Here is a 26,502-nt window from a genome sequence, read left to right as displayed (position 1 = left end):
TTGCCAAGAGGAGGCATGTCATACAGTTAAGCTGATTGCAGTCATGAAGAGTCCCTGCAGAGATATATATATACCTATAATTGCCAGCAGGGGAGATTCCCTTGCATGCTCTACATCCCCCATTCCAACACTAACACACACACACACACAAAAAAAAAAAATACACACGTTCACACACACACCTCTTTTTTTAAATGAACTGTTTTTTTAAATACTTTGGAAAGTAACACTTTTTATGCACAAACAGATGTGTCTGTACATATAGCCGTCATCTGCATCTGCATGTCATCGCTGTCTCCATCACCATGCACTTTCTGTGATAACACAATAAGTGAAAAACCGTTTTTCCTTTTGTCTTCAAACTCGTGGAACTGATGATTATTCATAAAATCAAGGTAGAATTTGAAAATCAGCATGGTTGGGGCCTTTTTTCAAAAGTTTGTTGTTTTTATATACAGACACTGTAATGCGGTTTTTATGTACAAACACTGTAAGTGTCTGTATATATTTTGATGGGTCTCTGTGTTGTCACCATCCTGTCAATGTCCGACATATGAAAGAAGCCCCAGAACTGCCATACTGTATTTTTGTTTTACTTTTAAAGTTACTGAGTGGCTTTGTTTGGTAAAGAGGCTTGTTGCTTTCAAAAATCAGCATGATATTTCCAGATGGACCACAACAAGCACCTATTGTTAACAGGCCCCAATGGCTGTGGTAAGAGCTCCCTGTTCTGTATTCTAAGTGGTCTGTGGCCTGTGTATAACGGTCGCCTACATAAACCACCACCCGAACCACCACTCGAAGATATATTCAGATGTGTAAACCTGCAACATTTTATACAGAGAGAAGGGGGTAAGATGTCTGCAGAAAATATGTAAAGTTTTTGATAGATATAGTTTCTTGTGTCCTATAGCTATGTATATACATTATATATGTTCATCACAGGAGTAACATCTTAATCCTAATTAATCATATCATCTGATATGTTTCCATTTAATTATAATAACTATCTTGTTTTATTGGCATGGGAGTGTGGAGTTACTACAGAAAAGTCACATTCCAGTCTTATATGCCTGCTGCTTTGCTAAAGTTATACATGTACAGTATATGTATATTCTTGACATTCTTGGCCAGTGGATTTCTCATTTCAAAAATATGTTCATGGATGAAATGCACAAATAAAAATCATATGTAATCTAACACCACTTTTAATTATTAATTTATTTCATTAAGACTAGTTATATCATACTTTGTCTGAAATATTCAAAATATTTTTGAAAATTTAAAAAAAAATTAATTTTAATTCATTATCCATTAAGAGTTGTTGTGTTCCAGGCTGGGGAGCTGAGAGTGACTGGAAGGATGTGTTATCTGGAGGAGAGAAACAGAGGATAGGAATGGCCAGGATATTCTACCACAGGTACAACCAGCTTACTTAACTACCTTGACTGAAATGAAGTAAAATTATGATGAAATTACTTAAGTCATTTAACACCATTTCATCAGTGACTTGGCGTGTATTTAATTTAAATAAAATTTAATGTAAACATGAATCAAGGATAGTCAGGCTTGTAGCCAGGGGGGGTTCGAAATATTCAAAATGTATCTGAAAATTTAAAAATATATATATTAATTTTAATTCATTATCCTTAAGAGTTGTTGTGTTCCAGGCTGGGGATCTGAGAGTGACTGGAAGGATGTGTTATCTGGAGGAGAGAAACAGAGGAAATGGCAAGGATATTCTACCAGGATCTACTGGGTTTGGTTGAAAGTCTATATATGGTACTATGGCAGGTGAACCATTACGTTGATGAGCAAAAAATGTTCTTGGTAGTTGGATCATAAATGAAAATTATCAAACACAAGCCTGACATTTAGAAGAGGGTCCTGGCCAATATACCACCCAGTGGTCAGTGAGTGTCAAAGTCTGCTCACATCAGTCTAATTAAGGCCTATGTCCAGGTTGGCTATTAGCTATTGGTGTGAAAGTTTTTCGCCTTGTGCTTGATAATTTTCATTCATGATAATGTTATGTTGTTATTCTACACATAATATTTTGGTTTGTTGGGTGGACTACAAAGATAATTAATCCCAAAATTTTACTTTCTCAAAAGTAATTTATTCATACAATGAAATTCCATTTAACGCTACCACATGATGTTGCCGCTGACATAGTAATGATTTGACTCGGTGATTATTTACATCAACAATCCTAATTTATCAAAATAAATCCTAATAAAAAAAACATTTAAATTAATGTACTATTATCAATTTAACTGTTCTTTGGTTATGTCTGGCTGTATTCCCAGAGCTTTTAGATCTATCTATCCCCGTGGCCGGGGAGTCTCACTAGATTACTGTCAGATAATTAAATGTCCATCCCACCTACTACAAGCTGTAAGGGGGTAATTAACTTTCGTGTCTGCTCGGCTGACAGCTATTTAGCGTGAACCCCCAGGGAGTTAGGTCAATCTAAAGTAGATCCATCTAATCTCTGGAAATGGGGTCTCTGTGTATTTACATGTATATATACAGATATGGCTATACTTTTACTTTAATTATACCACACTTTAAACGATAGGATAGTTTATTACTGTTTTTCATGTCAGAAAGATTTCCCATGTAGACGGAGTTGTAATAAGGGGCTGACTGAAAGTGCATTAAATTTTGTACCAACTAGATAACATGACTGCTGCACGTAGTCTGAGTGAGTCCATAGAGTCAGTTCTCTTGGCCACTTAGTCTATTTAAGAAGGTTAGCAAGCTCACTTTGTCCATTTGCAATGAAGCATTCCCTTAATAAATCAAATGCCCTTTTCCCTTTAGTTTTGAGAATGTCCAAGAATACTGCAGTTTCCTCTGGACATACCACCCTGGTAGCTGAGGTTTGGTGTGGAGGGAGCTCTGGCTTCACCCATTCAAATTCATGGTCAGTGATAATGCCTTCTTGGAGGAAAAGATTCAACACGTCCAGGAGACCAGGAACTGTGATATTTTGTCAAAGCTTTGGTTTTACTTCATCCAGAACTGAAAATAATGTTGTCCACACATTACAGAATGTAAAAAATTTCACTCAGTCCTGTCTTGATGTACTAATAACAGTTTTTGTGGATGATTACTTATTCAATTTCTTAAATTAAAACAAGGCCTTTGACTACATTCAGATTCACACATCATACTACCTGGGTTTGTCCAACTCTGATGGGTATTTTCACTAAAGGGCAATCAGTGGAATCAGCTTAATAGACTAACACGCCTCCTTAAGCATCAAGGGGGTAATTAACAATCATTTGCTGATTAAGTTGCTTCAACTGATTGCACTTTAGCAAGAATGCCTAGCAAGGTTGGACCAAGCCAGCTAATACAATGAGTAGATCTGAGTGAACTCTTTGACAGACAGGCACATGTGAGAGATCACCAATAAAATAAACATCATAAAATCCTTCTTACTGTAACCACCTTTTTCTCTGTCATATTTAGGTGAGGGTAGTTTTACAACATTTTTGAGAATAAAGTTGTACATAAGAAGGAGAAGCAGTGGACCACTGAATAGTATTGAGCTTACCCTCCTGCCAGCTTCGTGGGTAGACCAAGTCTGATGGAATGGAGACACCAGTGTTGATACATGGCACCTGTCTTGGTTTGGAGGTCGCCCCAAGGGTTAGGTCAAGTATCTCTCCAGGGAAAAGGGTTGGGTGCTCAATTTCCTCACTCACACAGTGAGGACACACCAGATATTTCTCATAAGACAGTCCAGGCCAGTCCTCTTTAATAATGTTCATGAGGTCTCTGTTACCTTGTTTGAGAACACTCCACATGTCTGAGAGATGTGATCCACGGACAGCAACGCTGATAACCCAGTCTGGGACTTGGCTGACTGCATCAGAATTTGGCTGGTGTAGCCCTCGTGTCAGCTGCATTTTGCATCCCTCAAGTTCTGCATACACCCCATCCTTCCAGTCCATTCGCATGGTCTTCATAAGTCCAAGATGCTTGTGCTGACGAACAGAAATTTTCTCATAGAGGCCATCTGGACATTTGTATGGAAAGAGAACCTGCAGGGTCAGTTGAGTGGTATCTGGGGGAACCTTGCTGGGCCATTTGGTGTCTAGCTCTGGTTGCCTTTCTTCAGTGAGGAGCCATGGAAAGTGGAATGAGGTATTGTATGGGAGGGATTCATGTTCCTGGACTTGATAGCACAGCTCCAGTTTCTGCATCATTTCAATCATGACATTAACTTCAGTGCTTGACAATTTGAAAGGCTCACACAGGCAGCTCATAGCTTCTTTGGATATGATGCCTCTGATGAAAATGTCTTCATGTATGGTATTTGCTTTGGTTTCAGTAATCTTTATGGATTTCTGGAGCTTCTGAGATACTGCCTCTTGATCATGACTGAAGACTGCCTTGAGAACATTCACTAGAACCTCTTGCTTGTGGAAAACTACTTTCATCAGTGTGGGACATCTGTCAAACCAAATGATGTCTCCACGATGAGCAAGGAAACTTAAGATGTCACATATCATTCTTTCTGTTTCTTCCTTTGACTTCTCTTTCCATGATGTAGAAGCATTCTGCAGAATGAGGTCTTCAATCATCTCCCAGCCAAGTGTGTTTTCAGAGCCTTCAATTTTCTTGGTACAGATATTCTTGGCTGCTTCCACCCACATACCTGGCAAAACTTCAGCATTTGTCCTGGCAAAAGAAATGAGGTAGTCTCTCAGCTCTTTAACTCCTTCACAGGTTTTTGAACTCACTTTTAAAATGTGCTTGTGGATGGGTTTCATTTTATCATACAAGGTCTGCATTTTAACTGCTTTGCTTTGGTAGGCCTGGCGGAGAGATGCTTGGGTTTTAGACGTTTCTCTCATTCTCTTCTCAATTTTCTCCTTTTGCACTTGATACCACTGCTTCTTTTTGTATATGTGGTTTTCATGTTGCTTCTTTATTGCAAAACACTTGCTTTCTACATGATGGATTTCTACCTCATCAACATGAGTTCCAATTAGAGCTATTTGTATCCCTGGCATCTGTGCCTGCACCTTGTCAATCCAGTGCCCAATGTAGAGTTGGTAATGAGCCTTGTTTTCTGGCTTATATTTAGACAGATCAAAAGTGATGAATACCAAGCCACATTTGGAAATAAAAATGGGATGTCCTATTTTGTAGACATCATGACCACCAAAGTCATTGATATTGAAGCCAATGTCTTCGCCAGTCTCCCATGTTCCTTGTTCTACTACTCTCGTTCTGTCTGCCACCTTAGTGAGTGTTGGCTGCCCAAGCTGCAATGTACGTGAAATGCTAGTTTTTCCTGCTTCTGTTTCACCAAGTAAGTTGACCTGTATTCTACTTGACTGGATTGCCTTGGTGTCAGTTAATGCCTCAAAATACCTCTTGATGGCATCTAATCCCCTGTTGGCAGTATCTTTAGGCGGTTGTACCAGAGGATTACCTCCCACATCTAGTTGTCTAAGACTCTCCATATTCTTTATTTGAGGTGGTAGGTGAGTGATGTTATTGCCTGACAGGTTAAGTGTCTCAAGTTTTTTCAACCTACTGATATCCACTGGTATGTCAGATATCCAGTTGTTTAACAGGAACAGCTCTTTTAGGTCAGTCAAGCCACACAGTGCTATGGGGAATGTAGTGAAGGCATTGTTAGAGAGGTAGAATATTCTGAGCACCTTCAACCTGCTGATATCCACTGGTATGTCAGATAGCTTGTTGTGTGACAGGTTCAGCTTCTCTAGGTTAGTCAAGCCACACAGTGCTATGGGGAATGTAGCAAAGGTATTGTTACGGAGCTGGAATATTCTAAGGCTCTTCACCCTGGTGATATCTACTGGTATGTCAGATATCTGGTTACCACCTAGGTAAAGCTCCTTTAGGTTATTCAAGCCACACAGTGCTATGGGGAATGTAGTGAAGGCATTGTTTTTGAGCCGAAATATTCTGAGCACCTTCAACCTGGTGATATCCACTGGTATGTCAGATAGCTGGTTGTCACCCAGGTCCAGCACCTTGAGTTTAGCCAAGGCACACAGTGCTATGGGGAATGTAGTGAAGGCATTGCTTGATAGGATCAATGTTTTGATGTGTTGCAGGTTGGATATGGACTGTGGTAAAGAAGATAACCTGTTCTTCCTTGCAGATATCTTCTTAACATTTCTACACCTGTCAATGGGCTCTGGTAGGTTGTCTATACCAGCACAGTATATATCAAGCCGAGTCCATTTCAGCACAGTGTCTGGTGTCTTGGACTGTGGAGACAACTGTAGCCCATGTAAGAGATCAAGTATCTCTGTACCTGCTGTTACTTGTCTGTAAGCCATGTCTCAGGAATGGATTAGTAGGAAGAAGTGTCACGGCTCTATATGCTTATGTTCATAGGTTATAATATTTGAAGGATTGAGTTGGTAATTATGTGTTTGTCACCAATTTTAGCAGTTTTTCCCCTGGTAACAGACAATTTGCTTAAATAAGAAAGGTAACTAAAGAAAATTATCAACTTAGTCCTAAAACCATATTTTTGGTCCTTGAATCCTCTTGTAATCTGAAATTACAAAATGATGAATTGGTAGAAAAGTGGCAGGTACTTCTTTTGTTTAAAAAGCTATACTCAGTGGTTTGATATGTGGGATTTGTTGTCAATAATTACATTTAATTATTTCCCCTGTATAGTATGACTGTATAGTATGACTGTTACTGTAGACAGTGACAAGCTGGAAATATATTGTAAATACCTTAAATGTAGAGAAATGTTTTGGTGACAGAAGTACTCTTCATTTGGCACAAGTTGTGAACATATATTTCTTTGGTGCATTTTAACCACTTTGCATAATGTGAAAGTTAGATATTTGTGTATAAGGCAGTAAATTTTATTACCTCATGGGATGTAATGTGGATATAGACAAGAGTACAGGTTTTCTGAAAAAAAAAAAAAAAAAAAAACATTAAGAATAAAAAATATGTTCAGTGTTTTTACTGGCAAGCAAAAATCAACAGAAAAAGCAGGTGTCTATCTTGCACAAAACTATTCAAACATTGTTTTATTACTGTAATGGTATAAAAACTAAGTAATTCATGAAGAGCTAATGAATTTTTGAGTTTATTACTTGAAAGTATTTTTTGTTTAAAGAGTTGGTTAAAATTGATTTGTGGCATAAAAGTATTCAGCATAAATAGAAGTTTTGAAGTCCTAAGAAGGTTTAGAAGTAAATTATAACATTGAGTAAATTGAAAGGAGTTTAAACAGTTGATTCAAATTGATTCATGTCATTACAGTTATCTTGTAGTCAAGATAAAAAAGTTTCAGTATAAATAACATTATATACCTTCTGACTTAAGGTTTTTAGTTTTGGATGGTATGATAGGCATCTGGACAAGGGTACAGGAAGAATATTATGCTCTCTGGAAAAAAAACACATTTGTACTGTTGAAAGCCATTAGTAAAAAGGACCAGCAGAAGAAAACATAGAAATAGAAAATCAAGCATGATAAAATAGGACAAGTTTGAACAAGTATAGATATCAGTTTATTGGTTAGCTGCTTCAATAGGGTCCACTTCAGCTGTCCTACTAGCTAGCTCATGACCAGTTTGAATGTTTTTAAGCAGATAATTGTGTAATGCTTCAAGTCACCTATAGGATGTTTTAACATGAAATTATACACAAAATAACACAAAACATCCTCAAACCAACTGCCTGTAAATAAACAAGATCCATTTAATTGACATTGAATGGCAAACACACTCAATCCATAGAAATAAAGAAGTAAAATTGCATTAAATTACAACCAGGGTTAATAATTATTTACAATTAATGAAAGATGTTTCAGTGAAGTCCCATGTACCTCTTGGCATGTGAGATAAAAAAAATAAATAAATACAATTAACAGAAATGTAAGATGCAGGGCCATGGGAATTTTAAGAAGGTGCCTCTACCATTATATGAACAACTGGTGGAGCTGATGGTATTCTGTTACTGCTGTAGATGGAATAACTTAAAGTATTATATAATATTTTCCTACAAATCTTTCCACCTTACCTGTTTACAAGTTACAGTTACTCTGCTGTAAGGTGACTCACAAAACCTGCTGCTGGTACATACTCAGAAGGTGGCTCTATAAACTTCTGGTTCAGTTGGCCCTGCACTGTAACTGTAGTGGATGAAAATATTAAGTGATATAATGAACATTTTTGTCTCAAGCCAGGCGTCTAGATTTTATGCAAAATTTTATCAATTAAAAAGAATGAAGATACTCCCAAAAATTTCTCATAGGGTAATAGCAAATTAAAAAAAAAAACTTATTTTGATATTATCAAATTTAATCAACTAAATAGAAATGCCCATTTATGGATATGAAAGAAAAAGATCCCCAATTTAGGTGTTTATCCATTTAAATATTTATAATAATTTGAAATATCTATCATCAAGATGGACTTACTTTGAAATACAAGTTCTTGCTCAGTCCAAGCTGTCAACAACCTCAGGTAGTATGATAGAATTTTATAGCCATCTCAAACTTCTGGCCACACTTAAAAATGCAGAAAAAAAGATGGCCTCAGCAAATAACATCATGTGATGTTGATTTTGCCTTCCGGTATGTCACTAGAGATAATAATATAAAGTGCCTTGTCCTCAAAGCAGTGAGCCTGATGTAAAATATAATTTGCTATTGAGATTTTATTATGAAAAAAATCTTTGCTTTTGGTTGGAGAAAATGTTGTAACATTAAAATGTGAAGTCTCTTGTAAGTATCGTTCTGGCGAGATATTTATTTAAAGTTTGGTCTCCCTATCTCTCCCAGTTCACCTCTACTGGTGTGTGTACACAGGGAGGAGGTAGATTAAATATGTCACAAGACCCTGCATGACACTGTCTTACTGTTATTGAAGTAATATCAATTTGTACATTGAAGTGACATAGTTCTGGGGTCATGATTAACTTACTAGAGTCAAAATAATTGGTCACTGCTGAAAAGAGGTATCATAAGACATTAGAAAGAGTAAAGCTAGGACAGAGAACAGGTTTAAGAGCAATGGAAATGTTCTACATTACTCTCAGATTTTTATGTCTCTACTGAAAATGAGTCTGGTACTTGGTTCACAGATACTTGACTGTACTTCATAATGTCCCCAATTTTTTTTCTTTCTTAAATTATTTCCATACTTCCAAAACTCATTTTGTATTCAGTAATCACATTTTTCTGCAATTCACAATTACTTCCAAAGATCTTCACTTAGTAAACTCTGCAGCATACTGAATATTTATCAATTTTCCAGGAAGTTCCACACTCATTTGCTCCAGTTTGACGGTGAGGTAGGCTGGAGATTAGAGGAGCTGGACACTGCCACACGCCTGTCTCTCAATGAGGAGAAGCAGGGACTGGAGGCTCAGCTGGCAGGTATACCTAAGATGCAGCAGAGGCTACAGGAGTTGTGCTCCATTTTGGGGGAGGACTCTGTGTTACTGGACCATGGTCATCTGATACAGCCAGAGGCGTCAGTGCTGTGATTGGACACTGTTGACTGTGCATATTAGGACTGAGCTTGACTATGGTCAGTATATTCAACCCAAGGGGTCAGGGCTCTTACGGGACACTGTTGATAATGCACCATGGTCAGCTGTTTTTTTTTTTTTTTTTTTTTTTTTTTTTTTTGTCTGCTTTTGTTTCCTTTTTGGTGTAAGCTAGAGATCGAAAAGAGATGGAGAGGGAGAGGTGTGAAAGGGATGACAAGGAATTGTTCTCTAGAGTTGAACAAGAAGAGCATCCTTACCAATTATTCATAGCACATGATATATATGATATAAGTGTATAAAAATGGTAGGAAGAGATGTATAATCCTGTGTGTAATTGTTAATTATTAGGTGCCAAAGATGTCCAAATACATAATGCAGAGAATGTTAAAAAAAAACTGTATGTTGTAGTGTACTTGTGGAGAAATTGTTGTTCCAAAAATCAATGATGTATAACAAAAGAACTAACCTAGTGTTGTGTTATAATCTGGTTACAACCTCAACTATTGAAATATAACTTATGAATGTAATAGTTAAAGTGTATCTATTGATGTGAATACTATTGTACATGTTTTCTTTGTTTAGAAATGAAAATAAGTGATACCTTTTGATGTTCCACGCAGTCTGCACAGATAAAAACTCCAAAAGTTTTCAGATCCTTAATCTGCTATAGAAAATTGTAATTTTTCTGCTTTTTATCATGTCATACTTTAGTTTTCTGGTAATAGTTGATATGAAATGACAAATCTTGAACAAGATTATTCTGAAGTAAGGCTGTTTTTATTTCCAATATTTTTACCTGTCAACTTTTAAATGGATGAGGAATTTCTGATTGGGTGTTTCAAATGTATACAGTAGCTAGAAGTTCAACTCCTGGATAAAACCATTTTATTTATTTTGTCTAGTTTTCATGATAAACTGTATTTATATAACAATTCTTTATGCTCCTGAAACTAATGATTATTATTTATATTTAAATTATGTCTTTTTGATAGAATTGTGATACATGTATGATATCATATATATTATAGTATAAAATTTGATTTTCATTTTCAATTTTTACTTTGTTCATTCAAGGAGAGCACCAGTATTATAAAAATAAATCTGTGGAATAAGTTTAATTCTTTAATATTTGATAAACATTTTTAAAACTAGTTTTCAGAAATAAAGTCAGAATTTTCATAATATATAACAAAGCATTGTAGTCAGAGTATAAGTTAGAAGGCATTTAAAACATCTTCTTCACAGAAGGCATACTTATACACATGCACATAAAAAAATAGATAAATAAAATGTGGTTCAGATGTAATATAATTTCTCCCTAGATCTCAATGAATAATCTATAATCTCCTGCCATTGTCTAAGTGTTCCATCAGTATTAGTTAGCTTATTAACATACCAGTATTTTAACTACATGAAATGGATTATATTGAGCACTGCACATTTATCTGTCATTTGTTTTTACCTGTTGTGATACTATAATTATAGTATATTAGGAATTTTGACATTTATATGGGCAACTTCAAAAGACAGTCAGTTGATTGCAACCCTCTTTACTTTGACATGGTTGGGATGGTAGTTGAACCCACGTGCATGCACACGCGCACACTTGTTCATGCACAGAGGAAAAAAACTTGTTTCTGATAAAACTGTTGAGCCTGAGAGCTGTAGAAGAAAGCAAGAGTACATTCATTTGAGAGCATAATCTAGGTCTTCTATATCAAGGTTCTTTTACACACACCAACTGGAAACCATGTCTAACAGCCTGAAACAAGGACAATAAATTGGTCGAAATTGAAAACTATCTTTTTAACACGTTCTACTGCAGTCTTGAATATGTGTCACAGAATAAGTATAATGTATCTTAACTCATACTGAAGATTAAAAATAGACTGTTTCTAAAGCTCCATTCCCATAGACACAACTGGTCTACAAAAATCAACCCAACTGTGGGAGGGGGGAACTCTGGCTGAGTGCAGTTGGCTACGCCTGAACAGGGAACGCCACCTCTTGTTGCAACTAATCTTATAACCACCAGCTTTTCTGTTTTATACTTAATGCCATGTCATACAGTTAAGTTGATTGCACATTCTGTAATGTGTGGACAACATTATTTTCAGTTCTGGATGAAGCAAAACCAAAAAATGCTTCTTTTTTAAATGAACTGTTTTTTAATACTTCGGAAAGCAACACTTTTTATGCAGAGACAGATGTGTCTGTCAATATAGCCGTAATCTGCATCTGTTGTCACTGATGCCATTGCCATGCACTTTCAGTGAAAACACAGTAAGTGAAAAAACATTTGTCTTTTTTTCTTCAAACTTATGGAACTGATAATTGATAATAAAATACAGGTAGAATTTGAAAATCAGCCTGATTGGGGCATTTTTTCAAAGTTATGCTGGTTTTATATACAGTCACTGTAAGTTTCTCTATATATTCTGATTTTTCTGTCTGTCTGTGTTGTCACCATCCTGTCACTGTCCGACACATGAAGTTCACCCCAGAACTGACAAACTTTTAATTTTCCGAGTGGCTTTTTTGGTAAAGAGACAGGTTGCAGAAATCAGCATATTTCCAGATGGACCACAACATGGACCTGCTAATGACAGGCTCCAATGGCTTTGGTAAGAGCTCCCTAGCTGTTCTAAAAGTCGCCCCGGGCTCAGAACTGCCATACTGTATTTTTGTTTTACTTAAATTTACTGAGTGGCTTTGTTTGGTAAAGAGGCAGGTTGCTTTCATATTCAGCATGATATTTCCAGATGGACCACAACATGCACCTGCTGATACATGTAACAGGCTGTAATGGCTGTGGTAAGAGCTCCCTGTTCTGTATTCTAAGTGGTCTGTGGCTGTGTATAATGGTCGCCTACTCAAACCACCACCCAAAACACCACTCAAAGATATATTCAGATGTGTAAACCTGCAACATATTATACAGAGAGAAGAGGGTACTAAGATATCTGCAGAAAATATGTAAAGTTTTTGATTGATACAGTTTCTATTTTCATATGTATATACATTATCTATGTTCATCACAGGAGTAACGCATCTTAATCCTAATTAATCATGTCATCTGATATGTTTCCATTTAATTATAATAACTATATCTTGTTTTAATTTTATTGGCTTGGGAGTTTAGAGTTAAGTAAAGTCAAATCCCCGTCTCCTTCGCTAGTGGATATCTCATTTCAAAATTATGTTAAGGGATGATATCTGCAAATCTAAATCATTTATAATCTAAAACCACTTTATTACTTTATTTCATTAAGACTAGTTATATCACACTTTGTCTGAAATATTCAAAATGTATTTGAAAATTTAAAAAATATATATTAATTTTAATTCATTATCCATTAAGAGTTGTTGTGTTCCAGGCTGTGGAGCTGAGAGTGACTGGAAGGATGTGTTATCTGGAGGAGAGAAACGGAGGATAGCCAGCTTCCACAACTACCTTGACTGAAATGAGGGAAAATTAAGGAGAAATCACTTAAGTCTTTTGTGGTAGGTGAATCATTGGGTTTGTTTGGTCACCCTGCTCTATGAGCTACTGCTGCAGGCAAACTATTATGTTTTATTGTTATACTACACATAACATTTGTGGTTGGTGTATTGGGTGGACTAAAAAGATACTTAATCCTAAAATTTTAATGTCTCAGAAATAATTTATTAATTCAATGAAATTCTGTTTAATACTACCACATTGTACTGCCACTGGCATAGTAATGATTTGACTCAGTGATTATTTACATCAACAATCTTAATTTATCTAAATAAATTCCAATAAAAAGCACATTTATTTTAATGCAATATATTCTACTTGACTGTTCTTTGGTTATACCTGTGTATTTACATGTGTACATTTTTGCTATACTTTAATTATACAACAATTGGCGTTTTGAACAATCTGATAGTCTATTACTGTTTGTGAAAAAGATTTCCCATTTAGACTGAGATATTTTAAATCAGTGTGGCCAAAGTGATTGACTGAATAAATGTCACATAGTCACATAGTCTGAGTGAGTCCATAGAGTCAGTTCTCTTGGTCACTTATTCTATTTAAGGAGGGTAGCAACCTCACTTTGTCCATTTTTACTGTGGCATTCCCTTAATAAATCAAATACATTGTTCCCTTTAGTTTTGAGAATATATAAGAATACTGCAGTTTTCTCTGGACATACCACCCTGGTAGTAGAGGTTTGGTGTTGAGGGAGCTCTGGCTTCACCCATTCATATTCTGGGTCAGTGATAATGCCTTCTTGGAGGAAAACATCCAACATATCCAGGAGACCAGGAACTGTGATGTTTTCACAAAGCTTTGGTTTTACTTCATTCAGAACTGAAAATAATGTTGTCCACACATTACAGAATGTTAAAAATTACATCCAGTCCTTTTAGATGTATAAATAGCAAATGTATGTTGTGAATGATTACTTATATTACTCCATCACTTAAAATGAAAACAAAACCTTTGTCTAGGGGGTAATAACTGTCATTTGCTGATTAAGCTGATTCCACTGATTGCACTTAAGCAAGAACGCCCAGCAAAATTGGACCCACCCAGCTAATACAATGTGTATTATTTGTCTAAATCACTTGTCTAAACATCTACCAAAGACAACTGTAAAGTGAAGGATTACTACCCCACATTATCATAATGTTAAGTGACCATTTTGAAAATAATCAACAAATAATTAAACGCATTACTTTATTGTGTTGACAATGTGTGAGATGTGGTATGAGAATTATGTCCGGGGACACATGAGTACTGTGACAAGGAGGCAAGCAGGCAAGCATTAATTGAATAAGATTGTTCTGTACAAAAAAGTCCAAATTACCAAATAATAATTAAAATGCAGGGTGTTTTTTTCCAGTAAAATAAATTATTTTTCTTAATACAGACCTTGCCCTGTTTTATTAATTTCAAGCAGTACATGTAACGATTAATACTGCCACTGTTTCAAAAGCATTTTCAAAAATGTTATGCATCTATAAACAAAGACAATTAGCCATTGAAATGGCTTAGAGAAAGTCATCCAAATAATTAATACCTGGATTGTCTGTTGTATGTGATAACTATATCTGCTGTTCATCTGGTGTGAGGCACGGAGCTGATGTTAAACCACTGCAGCAGATGGTGAAACATGGCCACTGGGCTTGTTGACCTGTCCTGGGCCCCGTTGTGATTGGCTAGTTTAGGATTAGGGTTGAAGGTTTCCAGAGAGTTCAGTCCAGTGCTGCTGGTGCTCTGTGTGTTGGGAGGAGTACTGTCTGATGCACTGCTTAGCAGAGATAAACTGTTGATACTGTGTTCTGTGGAAAGAAGAGAACAAATATGTTTTAACTCCACTGGATAACATGAAAGTAATTTTTTCTATAGTTTGATGTATAATATAAAATTGGTGTCAGTCTGTAATTTTGGCTCACCATAGAGTATACCTTACTAATAGTTTTTCACCCTAAGGTTTGTATGGTCTTTATTCAGGCAGGTAACATGCCAGATACATTTTGCTTAAATTGTCTTCACAACTTTTTACCAATTCTGAAAATGTAAAAAGGGGTAACAAATTTTTAAATATATAACTGTACAAACCTGACTCTGCAGCTGGCTGGTGTTTGTCACATGTCACTGCACTGACTGTTTTGAATTGTCATCCTCCACATCATCTTGTCGTAGGCAGGATATGACTGGAACTTGGGTTTCACATGTCCCTGATACTCCAGGAACTGGTTGGAGTTCCAGCTTTCCCATTCCTCATCTGATGGATTATATGACATCAAGTCCCTGGCTAAAGTGGTCTTACCTGTAGAAGTTATAACATTTTATTAAGAATCCAGCAACAAACTTCACCAGCTGTTTTGTGTGCTCAAATTTACAAGAAAAGGTTTTCCATCCTTAAAGCCCCATTTCTCTGTGACACTAAAATATTGGGCTGGCAATAAAGACCTATAGCTGTTGTTGTAGTATTATAAGTTCATATAAGGGGGTTTAATCTAATGCAGCATAGTGCATTCCTAATTAAGAATAACTTTTCACATTTGTTAAGCAGCATCTCAGTGTAAGGTATTCCTCCACCCTCCCTCTCCATTTCTGATACAGAACTAGACAGACATCAACATCTAATAAAACAATATTGGCCTATCATATCACATGTTCTGCTGTCCATCCTCCCCCTCCATTACTGATAAAAAACTAGACAGACATCACCATCTAATAAAACAATATTGGCCTATCATATAACATGTTCTAACCTGTAGGTGGCCAACTGCATACCTTACTCCTCTTCCCACCACCCTCCTCTTCCCACCATGCTCCTCTTCCCACCACGCTCCTCTTCCCACCATGTTTCTCTTCCCACCATGCTCCTCGTCCCACCAGGCTCCTCTTCCCACTACGCTCCTCTTCCCACCTAGCTCCTCTTCCAACCATTCTCCTCTTCCCACCAAGTAGCATACCACAGCTATCATTATAATCCCTGCCAATGTTCACTCTTCATCCATTCTTGCTCCATCATTTCCATGTAAGGTGGTCTCTAGATTGATGATGATCAGCTCTCATGTCCTCATTCTCACTTATGGATTATATGGATTGATGATGGTCACTGGGTAAAGCAGCTGCCAGGAATTACAGTTCTTTAGTCTATCTGGTCAAGATTAATTGTTTGTTTTTCTTTTCAAAAAGCTAGATGTATACAGCCAATTAGGCCTAAGTGTTTCACTACAGTAGGAATTAATAAACATTGGGAACATCAACTACAGGACATGACTGCCACAGGTATTAAAAGGGAAACAAGCTCACTTTGTCCATTTTCAGTGAGACATTTCCTCAATAAAACAAATGCCTTATCTCCTCTGGTTTTGAGTATGTCAAGGAAGACGGCAGGCCGCTGAAGGAGGTGGTAGGGATGGACTTGATGTCATTATTGTTCAGAACTAACTGCAGTAAATTGGTCAAACCTTCAAATGCTTGCTGCTTTTCGTTTCTCTTCTGATAGATTAAATGGCTCTTGGTCTGATGCATTATTAGGCATCCAGTCAACCGGTGAATTGTAGGTACATGGCTAGTTTCTTAGTTCAAATGATTAACTATTTGAATTTTTTTGACTGTCAAAACGATATTGCAGGCCAGAATGGTCAAATCTTTTAAGCACATCCAAGACTACTGAACAGTTGAGAATACAACTACATGACATGACTGCTGCAGGTGGTGAGTCCATACAGTCAGTTGAACTGCATTTGCTATATTTAAAGAGGTAAACAAGCTCACTTTGTCCATATTACTTGAGGTATTCCATTAATAAATTAAATGCCTTGTCCCCTTTCATTTTGTAAATACTTAGAAAAGTTGGATTATCAGTCTAGGAAAGTCCCCTTACTGGATCATTTTAAGAAGATCAGTCTGTCCTTGTTCCTGAAGACATCGGCACAGAGTATTATGTGCCCTGACAGGTTTCCTGGTTAAAATATCCAGGAAGACAGCAGTTTTCTCTGGACATACCACCCTGGTAGTTGAGGTTTGGTCATGGTGTTGAGGAGGCTCTGCTCTCACCATTTCAGCTTCACGAAGGGTGATGATGCCTTCTTGGAGAAACTCATTTAACATGTCCAGGAGACAGGGTTCTGTGATTTTTTCACAAAGGCTTGGTTTTTCTTTATTCAGAACTGAAAACAATAAAACAGCCATTTTTTAATGGTATTCATGACAGATAAAATATCTGTTGTCATTATGTAAAAATTGAATTTTAGTGGATGATTTCAATATTAAAATAAGGATTTGACACATGGGCAGACGCAAGTGTAGAAGAATAGAAAAGATTTAACAGAAAAAATCCGTACTGCTGTAAGAACAGTTATTTACATGTTAACTAAGCACATGGAGATAATACATGAACAGTTTTTAAAAAATACAGTACCAAGTGTCTGAAGACAATCATTGGGGTTATGTTTTTATAGCTAAAATGCAGCGCTTAATGAAAACAAATGAATGTAAAACCTTCTTGTTTGTATGCTTTTTGGATGTCATGTTTAGGTGAGGGCAGTTTGACAAAATTGTTGAGCAAAGAGAAACAAAATAAAGAAAACAATGCCATTATACTGCTGTGTTTACCTTCCTGCCAGCTCATGACCAGGTGTGGTGGGTAGACCAGGTCTGCAGGAATGGAGACACCAGTGTTGACACATGTCTCCTGTCTTGGTTTGGAAGCTGTCCCCAGGGTTAGGTCAAGTATCTCTCCAGGGAAGAGGGTTGGCTGTGTACTGTCCTCATTCACACAGTGGGGACACATCAGATATTTGTCATATGACAGCCCAGGCCAGTCCTCTTTAATGATGTTCATGAGGTCATTGTGACCTTGTCTGAAAACACCCCACATGTCTAAGAGATGTGATCCACGGACAGCAATGCTGATAAACCAGTCTGGGACTTGGCTGACTGCATCAGGATTTAGCTGGTGTAGGCCTCGTGTCACCTGCATTTTACATCCCTTAAGTTCTGCATACACCCCATCCTTCCAGTCCATTCGCATGGTCTTCATAAGTCCAAGATGCTTGTGCTGACGAACAGAAAATTTCTCATATAAGCCATCTGGACATTTGTATGGAAAGAGAACCTGCAGGGTAAGTTGTGTGGTGTCTGGGGCCACCTTGCTGGGCCATTTGGTGTCTAGCTCAGGTTGCCTTTCTTCAGTGAGGAGCCATGGAAAGTGGTATGAGGTATTGGATGGGAGGGATTCATCTTCCTGGACTTGATAGCACAGCTCCAGTTTCTGCATCATTTCTATCATGACATTGACTTCAGTACTTGATAATTTGAAAGGCTCACACAGGCAGCCCATAGCCTCTTTGGATATGATCCCTCTGGTGAAAATGTCTCCATGCATGGCATTTGCTTTGGTTTTAGTAATCTTCATGGATTTCTGTAGCTTCTCTGATACGGCCTCTTGATCATGACTCAGGACTGCCTTGAGAACATTAACTAGAACCTCTTGCTTATGGAAAACTACTTTCATCAGTGAGGGACATCTATCAAACCAAATGATGTCTCCACGATGAGCAAGAAAACTTAAGATGTCACATATCATTTTTTCTGTTTCTTCCTTTGAATTCTTCTCTTTCCAAGATGTAGGTGCATTCTGCAGAATGAGGTCTTCAATCATCTCCCAGTCAAGTGTGTTTTCAGAGCCTTCAATTTTCTTGGTGCATATATTCTTGGCTGCTTCCACCCACATACCTGGCAAAACTTCAGCATTTCTCCTGGCAGAAGAAATGAGGTAGTCTCGCAGATCTTTAATTCCTTCACAGGTTTTTGAACTGACTCTGAAAATATCCTTGTGGATGGGTTTCATTTGATCATACAAGGTCTGCAGTTTATCTGATTTGCTTTGATAGGCCTGTTGGAGAGATGCTTGGGTTTCAGGTGTTTCTCTTATTCTCTTCTCAATGCTCTCCTTTTGCTCTAGATACCACTGCTTCTTTTTGTTTATGTGGTCTTCATGCTGCTTGTTTATCGCAGAACACTTGTTTTCTACATGTTGGATTTCTACCTCATCAAGATGAGTTCCAATTAGAGCTATTTGTATTTCTGGCATCTGTGCTTGCACCTTGTCAATCCAGTGTCCAATGTAGAGCTGGTAATGAGCCTTGTCTTCTGGGTCATATTTAGACAGATCAAAAGTGATGAAAACCAAGCCACATTTGTTAATAAAAATGGGATGTCCTATTTTGTAGATGTCATGTCCACCAAAGTCATTGATGTTGAAGCCAATATTCACCTCAGTCTCATCTTCATGAGCCTCCCATAATCCCTGCTCCACCACTCTTGTCCTGTCTGCCTTCTTTGTAAGGGTAGACTCTCCATTTTGCAGTGTGCGTGAAATGCTAGTTTTTCCTGCTTCTGTTTCACCAAGTAAGTTGACCTGTATTCTACTTGACTGGATTGCCTTGGTGTCAGTTAATGCCTCAAAATACCTCTTGATGGCACCTAGTCCCCTGTTGGCAGTATCTTTAGGTGGTTGTACCAGAGTATTGCCATTCACATTTAGTTGTCTAAGACTTTCCATATTCTTAATTTGATGTGGCAGGTGAGTGATGTTATTACCTTGAAGGTTAAGTGTTTCAAGTTTTGTCAACCTGGTGATATCCACTGGTATGTCAGATAGCTGGTTATTTGACAGGTTCAGCACTTTTAGGTCAGTCAAGTCACACAGTGCTGTGGGGAATGTAGTGAAGGCATTGCTTTTGAGCAAGAATATTCTGAGCACCTTCAACCTGGTGATATCCACTGGTATGTCAGATAGCTGGTTTTCTGACAGGAGCAGCTCCTCTAAGTTAGTCAAACCACACAGTGCTGTGGGGAATGTAGTGAAGGCATTGTTATGGAGCTTGAATATTCTGAGCACCTTCAACCTGGTGATATCCACTGGTATATCAGATAGCTGGTTGTCACCCAGATACAGCTCCTCTAGGTTAGTCAAGCCACACAGTGCTATGGGGAATGTAGTGAAGGCATTGTTATGGAGCTTGAATATTCTGAGCACCTTCAACCTGGTGATATCCTCTGGTATATCAGATATCAAGTTGTCACCCAGATGCAGCTCCTCTAGGTTAGTCAAGCCACACAGTGCTATGGGGAATGTAGTGAAGGCATTCATATTGTTGTAGAGCTTGAATATTCTGAGCACCTTCAACCTGGTGATTTCCACTGGTATATCAGATAGCTGGTTGTCACCCAGATACAGCTCCTCTAGGTTAGTCAAGCCACACAGTGCTATGGGGAATGTAGTGAAGGCATTGTTATGGAGCTTGAATATTCTGAGCAACTTCAACTTTGTGATATCCACTGGTATGTCAGATAGCTGGTTGTCACCCAGACCCAGCTCCTCTAGGTTAGTCAAACCACACAGTGCTATAGGGAATGTAGTGAATTCATTGTTACTGAGCTGAAATATTTTCAGCATATTCAACCTGGTGATATCCACTGGTATGTCAGATAGCTTGTTATTTGACAGGTTCAGCACTTTTAGGTCAGTCAAGTCACACAGTGCTATGGGGAATGTAGTGAAGGCATTGTTAGAGAGCCAGAATATTCTGAGCACCTTCAACCTGGTGATATCCACTGGTATGTCAGATAGCTGGTTGTCACCCAGAAACAGCTCCTCTAGGTTAGTCAAGCCACACAGTGCTATGGGGAATGTAGTGAAGGCATTGTTACTGAGCTGGCATATTTTGAGCACCTTCAACTTGTTGATATCCACTGGTATGTCAGATAGCTGGTTTTTTGACAGGTGCAGCTCTTCTAGGTCAGTCAAGTCACACAGTGCTATAGGGAATGTAGTGAAAGCATTGTTATGGAGATCCAACACTGTGAGGTGTGGGAGGTTGGATATGGACTGTGGTAAAGAAGATAACCTGTTCTTCATTGCATATATCCTCGTAACATTTCTACACCTGTCAATGGACTCTGGTAGGTTGTCTATGTCAGCATGGCTTATATCAAGCTCAGTCCATTCCAGCACAGTGTCTGGTGTCTTGGACTGCGGAGACAACTGTAGACTATGTAAGAGATCAAGTCTCTCCTTTTGTGCTACTTGTCTGGAATCCATGTCTCAGGAATGGAACAGTAGGAAGAGGTGTCACTGCTCTATATGTTTATGTTCATAGGTAGTACTGTTTGAGTGGGTAGTTATGTTTGTCACCAACTTAAAACAGGATTCCACCTTTCCCCTAACAAACATTTGCTTTTAAAGGAAGGCAACTAAAGAAAATTATTTACTAGATCCTAAAACCATATTTTTGGTCCTTGAACACTCTTGTAATCTGAAATTACAAAATGATAAATTGGTAAGAAAAGACAGCAGGTACTTCTAAGTTCTTTTGTCCCACACAGTTATATTAAGTACTTTGATATGTGGATTTACTGTCAAAAATTACATTTAATTATTTCCTGTGGCCCTCCAACAACATGTAGTTGTAAAGTACTGCTGCTACTGTAGACAGTGGCAAACTGAAAATATCTTGTAAATATCTTAAATATAGATGTTTTGGTGTGGGAGCTACTCTTCATTTGGTACAGGATGCGAATAATAACATCCATTTTTTTTGGTGCATTTTTACTATTACTTTTGTGTAACGTGAAAGTGAAATATTTGTGTATTAGGCAATAATTCTTTACCTCATGGGATGTAATGTGGATATGGACAAGTGTACAGGTTTTCTGAAAAAAAATGAGCAGATTAAAAAAAAAAAGAGTTTTATGTCTTTACCTGTAAGTAAAAATTAACAGAAAAAGCAGGTACTATGTTTCTCTATCTTGCACAAAACTATTCTAATATTGTTTTATACTGTAATGGTATACATACGAAGTAATTTTTGAGTTTAAAAATTTGATTAAAATTGAATTATGGCATTAAAAGAGCATTGTACTCAGTATAAAAATAAGTTTTAATATAATTATAACATTTATATACCTTCTGACTCAAAGTTTTTAGTTTTGGATGGTATGATGTGCATCTGGACAAGCATACAGGAAGGTTTATATACTGCAGATTATAATGCTCTCTGGAAAAAGAAAAAAACACTTGTCTTGTTGAAAGCCATGTATTCTGTCTCAAAAAATTAGTAACAAAAATCAGCAGAAAGTAGGTGATAAAAATAAGCTGAGCAATAGCAAGTTTAGCATGATAATATAGCAAATGTTTGATCAAGTATGGATATCAGTTTTATTGGTTAGCCTCTTTTAATATGCTCCACTTCAGCTGTTCTACTAGCTAGCTCATGACCAGTTAGGATGTTTTTAAAGCAGATAATTGTTTAATGCTTAAAACCACATAGATGGTGGTTTAAACAGGAAATTATACACAAAATATTATAAAACATCCTCAAACCAACTGCCTGTAAATAAACAAGATCCATTGACATTGTATTTAACTTTGCCAGGAAGAAATTTACATGTAAGAGAAATAAATTTAGGACAAAATTAACACAAATGTAAGAAGCAAGCTGTACTGTAGATATTAAAGGAGGTGCCTCTATATGGACATCTGGTTCAGCTAGTGGTATTTTATTACTGCTGCAGACAGAAAAACTTAAAGTATTCTATAATATTTTTCCTACAAATTTTTTAAACATCTTTATTCTCATAAAAGGTTAAATATTAGTTACATTATAAATAAAGGTGGGAAGTTGCCGTAGCATTATACACTCACCTTAGAAATATCAAATCATAAAATTAGATAATGAAAAAAAACATTCAGATCTTTTTGCCTCACCTGTTTACTGGTTGCTGTCACTCTGCTGTAACATGACTCACAAAACTTGCTGGTGATATGTACTCAGGAGGTAACTTTATGATCTTCTGGTTCAGCTAGTGTACTGTAGTGGATGGAAACACCATAAGCAATTGTATGATGGACAGTACTGTGTCAAGTCAGGTGTCTAAATTTTGTGCAAAATGGTATCAATCAAAAAGAATGATGATATACACCACAGTACAAATTAAGATTCTCATACGGTACATGTAATAGCAATTTTTAAAACAATACAAATTTATTTTGATATTATTTGAAAGACAGTTTAATCAACTAAATTAATACGCCCATTTATGGCCACGAAGAAAAAAAAGATCCCCCATTTTGGTGTTTACTCATTTCCTACAAAATTTTAGATATTTATGATAATTAGAAATATGTAACATCAAGATGCACTCACTTTGAAATACAAGTTCTTGTTCGATCTCAGGTAGTATAATAGAATTTTATGGCCATCTCGAACTTCTGGCCATACTTAAAATGCATAAAGATGGCCTCAGCAAATAACATCATGTGATGTTGAAATTCCCTTCCGGGATGTCACTAGAGATAATAATGAAAGGTGAAAAGTGCCTCTTTTTCACAGGAGTAAGTCTGAGATAAAATATAATTTACTTCTGAGGTTTTATTTTGAAAAAAAAAAATCTTTCCTTTTGGTTGGAGAAAATATTACAATATGAAAGTGCCAAATCTCGTTCTGAGGAGATATTTATTTTAATCTAAGTTTGGTCTCCCTATCTCTCCCAGTTCACCTCTACTGGTGTGTGTGTACACAGGGAGTAGGTAGATGAATATATGTCACAAGACCTGACTTACTGTAATTGAATTGATATCAATTTGAACATTGTAGTGACAAAGTTCTGGGTTCATGATTAACTTACTGAAGTCAAAATTATTGCTCACTGCTGAATAGATGTAACATATGACATAAGAAAGAGCAGCTAGGGCAGAGAACAGGTTGAAGATCCATGGAGATGTTCTGCTTTAGTCTCAGATTTTTATTAGTACCACCAGCGTATACGCTGGCGGTACTCATGATTTTAGTCCCGCCCCGTTCTCGTACAGCTCCGCCGGCTCCTGCGGCTCCGCAGTCGGGCGCCGGAAACAAGTCACCGTTACCGCTTCTCCTCCTAGACCACCAGGACCTGTGCCCCCATCTCTCGGATTTAGGTCACATATGATCTCAACTTGAACACCCTGGTTTTTTTGTCTCTGTCGGTGCATTGGCCTGGGCGTGACACTTGTTGAAATGCACCCTTGTCAAAATTTTTGAAAATTCAAGGCTAAATATCTCCCAAACCAAAGGAATTATGGGAAAAATTACCACAGAAGCCTGACCGAAAGTCATATCTGGAGATTCCAAATATGCCCTTGGATTTGACTTTTGACCTTTTTTTCAAGGTCAAACAAGCCAACATTTTCTAAAAATGGGAATTTTCTGCAAAAAAATATTTGTTTGTGCTATTTTTTGGAAACTACACAGATCTAAGCTCTCCTGTTATAGTGAGGGGTTACAATTGGGGACTCCTTTCATCTTTGGGAGTTTGGGGTCAATCGGTGCATTTTCACGGGAGAAGCAGCCATTAGATACCGAAACTGAAAACTTGCTTTTATTCTGGAATGGTAAATGCCAGAGACCTTTTGTTCCTTGCATTTTGTAAAACTTGTCAAGTGCAATACTGGAGGTGGTGTCCATTTTTTGTTTTAGATATGGTTTAGGCATTGCGCTATATCAAAAATTACAACATCGCAATATTCAGGGGGGGAAATGTTAAATATTCCAAAATTACCAGAGATATGCCCATAGTTACTATTGAACTTGAATAGGATGTCATATACTGGTAATCTAACTGTGACCTTGAAATTGACCTTTGACCTACTTTTCATGATGAACTGCACTTTGAAGTTTTCTGATCTTTATATCTCCAAAACTGGCAAAGATACGCCCATAGTTACTATTGAACTTGAATAGGAAGTTATATACAAGTAATCTAACTGTGACCTTTAAATTGACCTTTGACCTACTTTTCACCATGAACTGAACTTTGCAAATTTTCTAGCCCTTATATCTCCAAAACTGGCAGAGATACACCCATAGTTACTATTGAACTTTAATAGGAAGTTATATACTGGTAATCTAACTGTGACCTTTAAATTGACCTTTGACCTACTTTTCACCATGAACTGAACTTTGCAAATTTTACATCCCTTATATCTCCAAAACTGGCAGAGATACACCCATAGTTACTATTAAACTTGAATAGGAAGTCATACACTGGCATTCTTATTGTGACCTTGAAATTGACATTTGACCTACTTTTCAACATAAGCTGAACTTTGCAAATTTTTTTATCCCTTATATCTCGAAAACTGGCAGAGATAGGTCCAAAGTTACTATTGAACTTGAATAGGAAGTCATATACTGGCAATCTTACTGTGACCTTGAAATTGACCTTTGACCTACTATTTATGATGAACTGCACTTTGCTTGTTTCCTGGCCTTCATATCTCCAACATTGGTAAAGAAATGCCCATAGCTACTATTAAACTTATATAGGAAGTCATATACTGTGACCTTGAAATTGACCTTTGACCTACTTTTTATCACAAACTGAACTCTGCATATTTTCTTGCCCTTCATATCTTCAAAACTAGCAGAGATCTGCCCAGTGTTGTCCCTAGGTTTTCTCTTTTGTCAGCATACCGGTATATGCAATACTGATAATGCATTTCAAGGAAAACCAATAGGCCTATTGTCTAGAAAATCACAGGAGTGATCAGTGTTAGGAAAATACAGGTCAATTTGAACATCTCCTTGATTGGACCATTTTAACTGTTATGTTTTTTTGATTTTTTTTCTTTTTTTTTTTTTTTTGCATATTTTGAGAACTCTTGTTTATTGCATTTTATAGAGCTTGTCAAGCACAAGACTGGTGGTGTCCAATTTTTTTTTTTTTTGGTGGGGGGGGGGGGCATACGAATGCGCTTACTCCAGCTGGTGGTACAATATCCAGAGGCGGTATCGCCTCTCTGATCCTCTAGTTTCTTTACTGAAAATGAGTCTGGCACTTGGTTCACAAATACTTCACTGTACTTCATTTTGACCCAAATATTCTTTTTTTTCTGTCTTAAATTATTTCCATACTTCTGAAACTCATTTCAAATTCAGCAATCATATTTTTTTTCTGCAATTTACATTTAATTCCAAGATCCTCACTCACGAAACTCTGTACATCACACTAAATATTTATCAATTTTCCAGGAAGTTCCACACTCATTTGCTCCAGTTTGATGGTGAGGGAGGCTGGAGATTAGAGGAGCTGGACACAATGAGGAGAAACAGGGGCTGGAGGCTCAGCTAGCTGGCATACCTAAGATGCAGCAGAGGCTACAGGAACTGTGCTCCATTTTAGGAGAGGACTCTGTGTTACTGGACCATGGTCATCTGATACAGCCAGAGGGGTCAGAGCTGTGATTGGACACCCAGTTTACTGTGCACCCTTATAGGTCTTAGCTTGACTGTGGTCAGTATATTCAACCCAGTACACTTATGGTCAGTGCACTTATGGGACACTGTTGATTATGCACAAAGCTATATTTATTTTATTTATTTATTTATTTTTTTGATAGATTATTGTAAGTTTTTGTTCCCTTTTTGGTGTAAGGTGGAGAGA

General features: G+C 37.2%; 3 protein-coding genes across 5 annotated transcripts in view; 1 reads left to right on the top strand and 2 right to left on the bottom strand.

The window, feature by feature from the left end:
- Positions 1-26,502, bottom strand: part of LOC106151839 (malignant fibrous histiocytoma-amplified sequence 1 homolog) — a 63,882-nt gene that overhangs the window by 21,221 nt on the left and 16,159 nt on the right. The window lies entirely within an intron of this gene.
- Positions 534-11,322, top strand: LOC147761015 (ATP-binding cassette sub-family D member 1-like). Its single transcript, XM_087015797.1, has 4 exons — positions 534-852; positions 1,336-1,420; positions 1,671-1,782; positions 9,287-11,322. The coding sequence occupies exons 1-3, from the start codon at positions 669-671 to the stop codon at positions 1,681-1,683; spliced, it is 282 nt and encodes a 93-aa protein (XP_086871923.1). The 5' UTR covers positions 534-668; the 3' UTR covers positions 1,684-1,782; positions 9,287-11,322.
- On the bottom strand, positions 2,375-22,890 carry LOC106175126 (uncharacterized). Of its 3 annotated transcripts, XM_087015787.1 has the most exons (8): positions 22,790-22,890; positions 21,989-22,079; positions 21,694-21,735; positions 17,632-21,338; positions 15,777-17,186; positions 15,118-15,328; positions 14,576-14,837; positions 13,171-13,863 (listed from the first exon to the last, which is right to left on the bottom strand). In XM_087015787.1, exons 4-5 carry the CDS (start codon positions 21,122-21,124, stop codon positions 16,897-16,899), a joined length of 3,783 nt encoding a protein of 1,260 aa, XP_086871913.1. In that variant the 5' UTR covers positions 21,125-21,338; positions 21,694-21,735; positions 21,989-22,079; positions 22,790-22,890; the 3' UTR covers positions 13,171-13,863; positions 14,576-14,837; positions 15,118-15,328; positions 15,777-16,896. The 3 variants fall into 3 exon arrangements, with proteins under 3 accessions (XP_086871914.1, XP_086871913.1, XP_086871912.1); XM_087015786.1 differs by having other exon boundaries at positions 15,118-17,186; XM_087015788.1 differs by lacking the exons at positions 13,171-13,863; positions 14,576-14,837; positions 15,118-15,328; positions 15,777-17,186 and adding an exon at positions 2,375-3,027.

Source organism: Lingula anatina, chromosome 6 (assembly GCF_051362555.1).
Source record: "Lingula anatina isolate TDL-2025a chromosome 6, LinAna3.0, whole genome shotgun sequence".
Lineage (NCBI taxonomy): Eukaryota > Metazoa > Brachiopoda > Lingulata > Lingulida > Lingulidae > Lingula > Lingula anatina.
Note: the sequence above shows the minus strand (reverse complement) of the source record. Positions and strands in the feature narration are given on the sequence as shown.

Coding starts and splice junctions, on each gene's coding strand:
- LOC147761015 (XM_087015797.1), top strand. CDS start 669: ATGGACCACAACAAGCACCTATTGTTAACAGGCCCCAATGGCTGTGGT. Junction 853..1,335: donor TTTTATACAGAGAGAAGGGG/GTAAGATGTCTG, acceptor GTTGTGTTCCAG/GCTGGGGAGCTGAGAGTGAC.
- LOC106175126 (XM_087015786.1), bottom strand. CDS start 21,124: ATGGATTCCAGACAAGTAGCACAAAAGGAGAGACTTGATCTCTTACAT. Junction 17,187..17,631: donor GGTCATGAGCTGGCAGGAAG/GTAAACACAGCA, acceptor TATTGTTTTCAG/TTCTGAATAAAGAAAAACCA.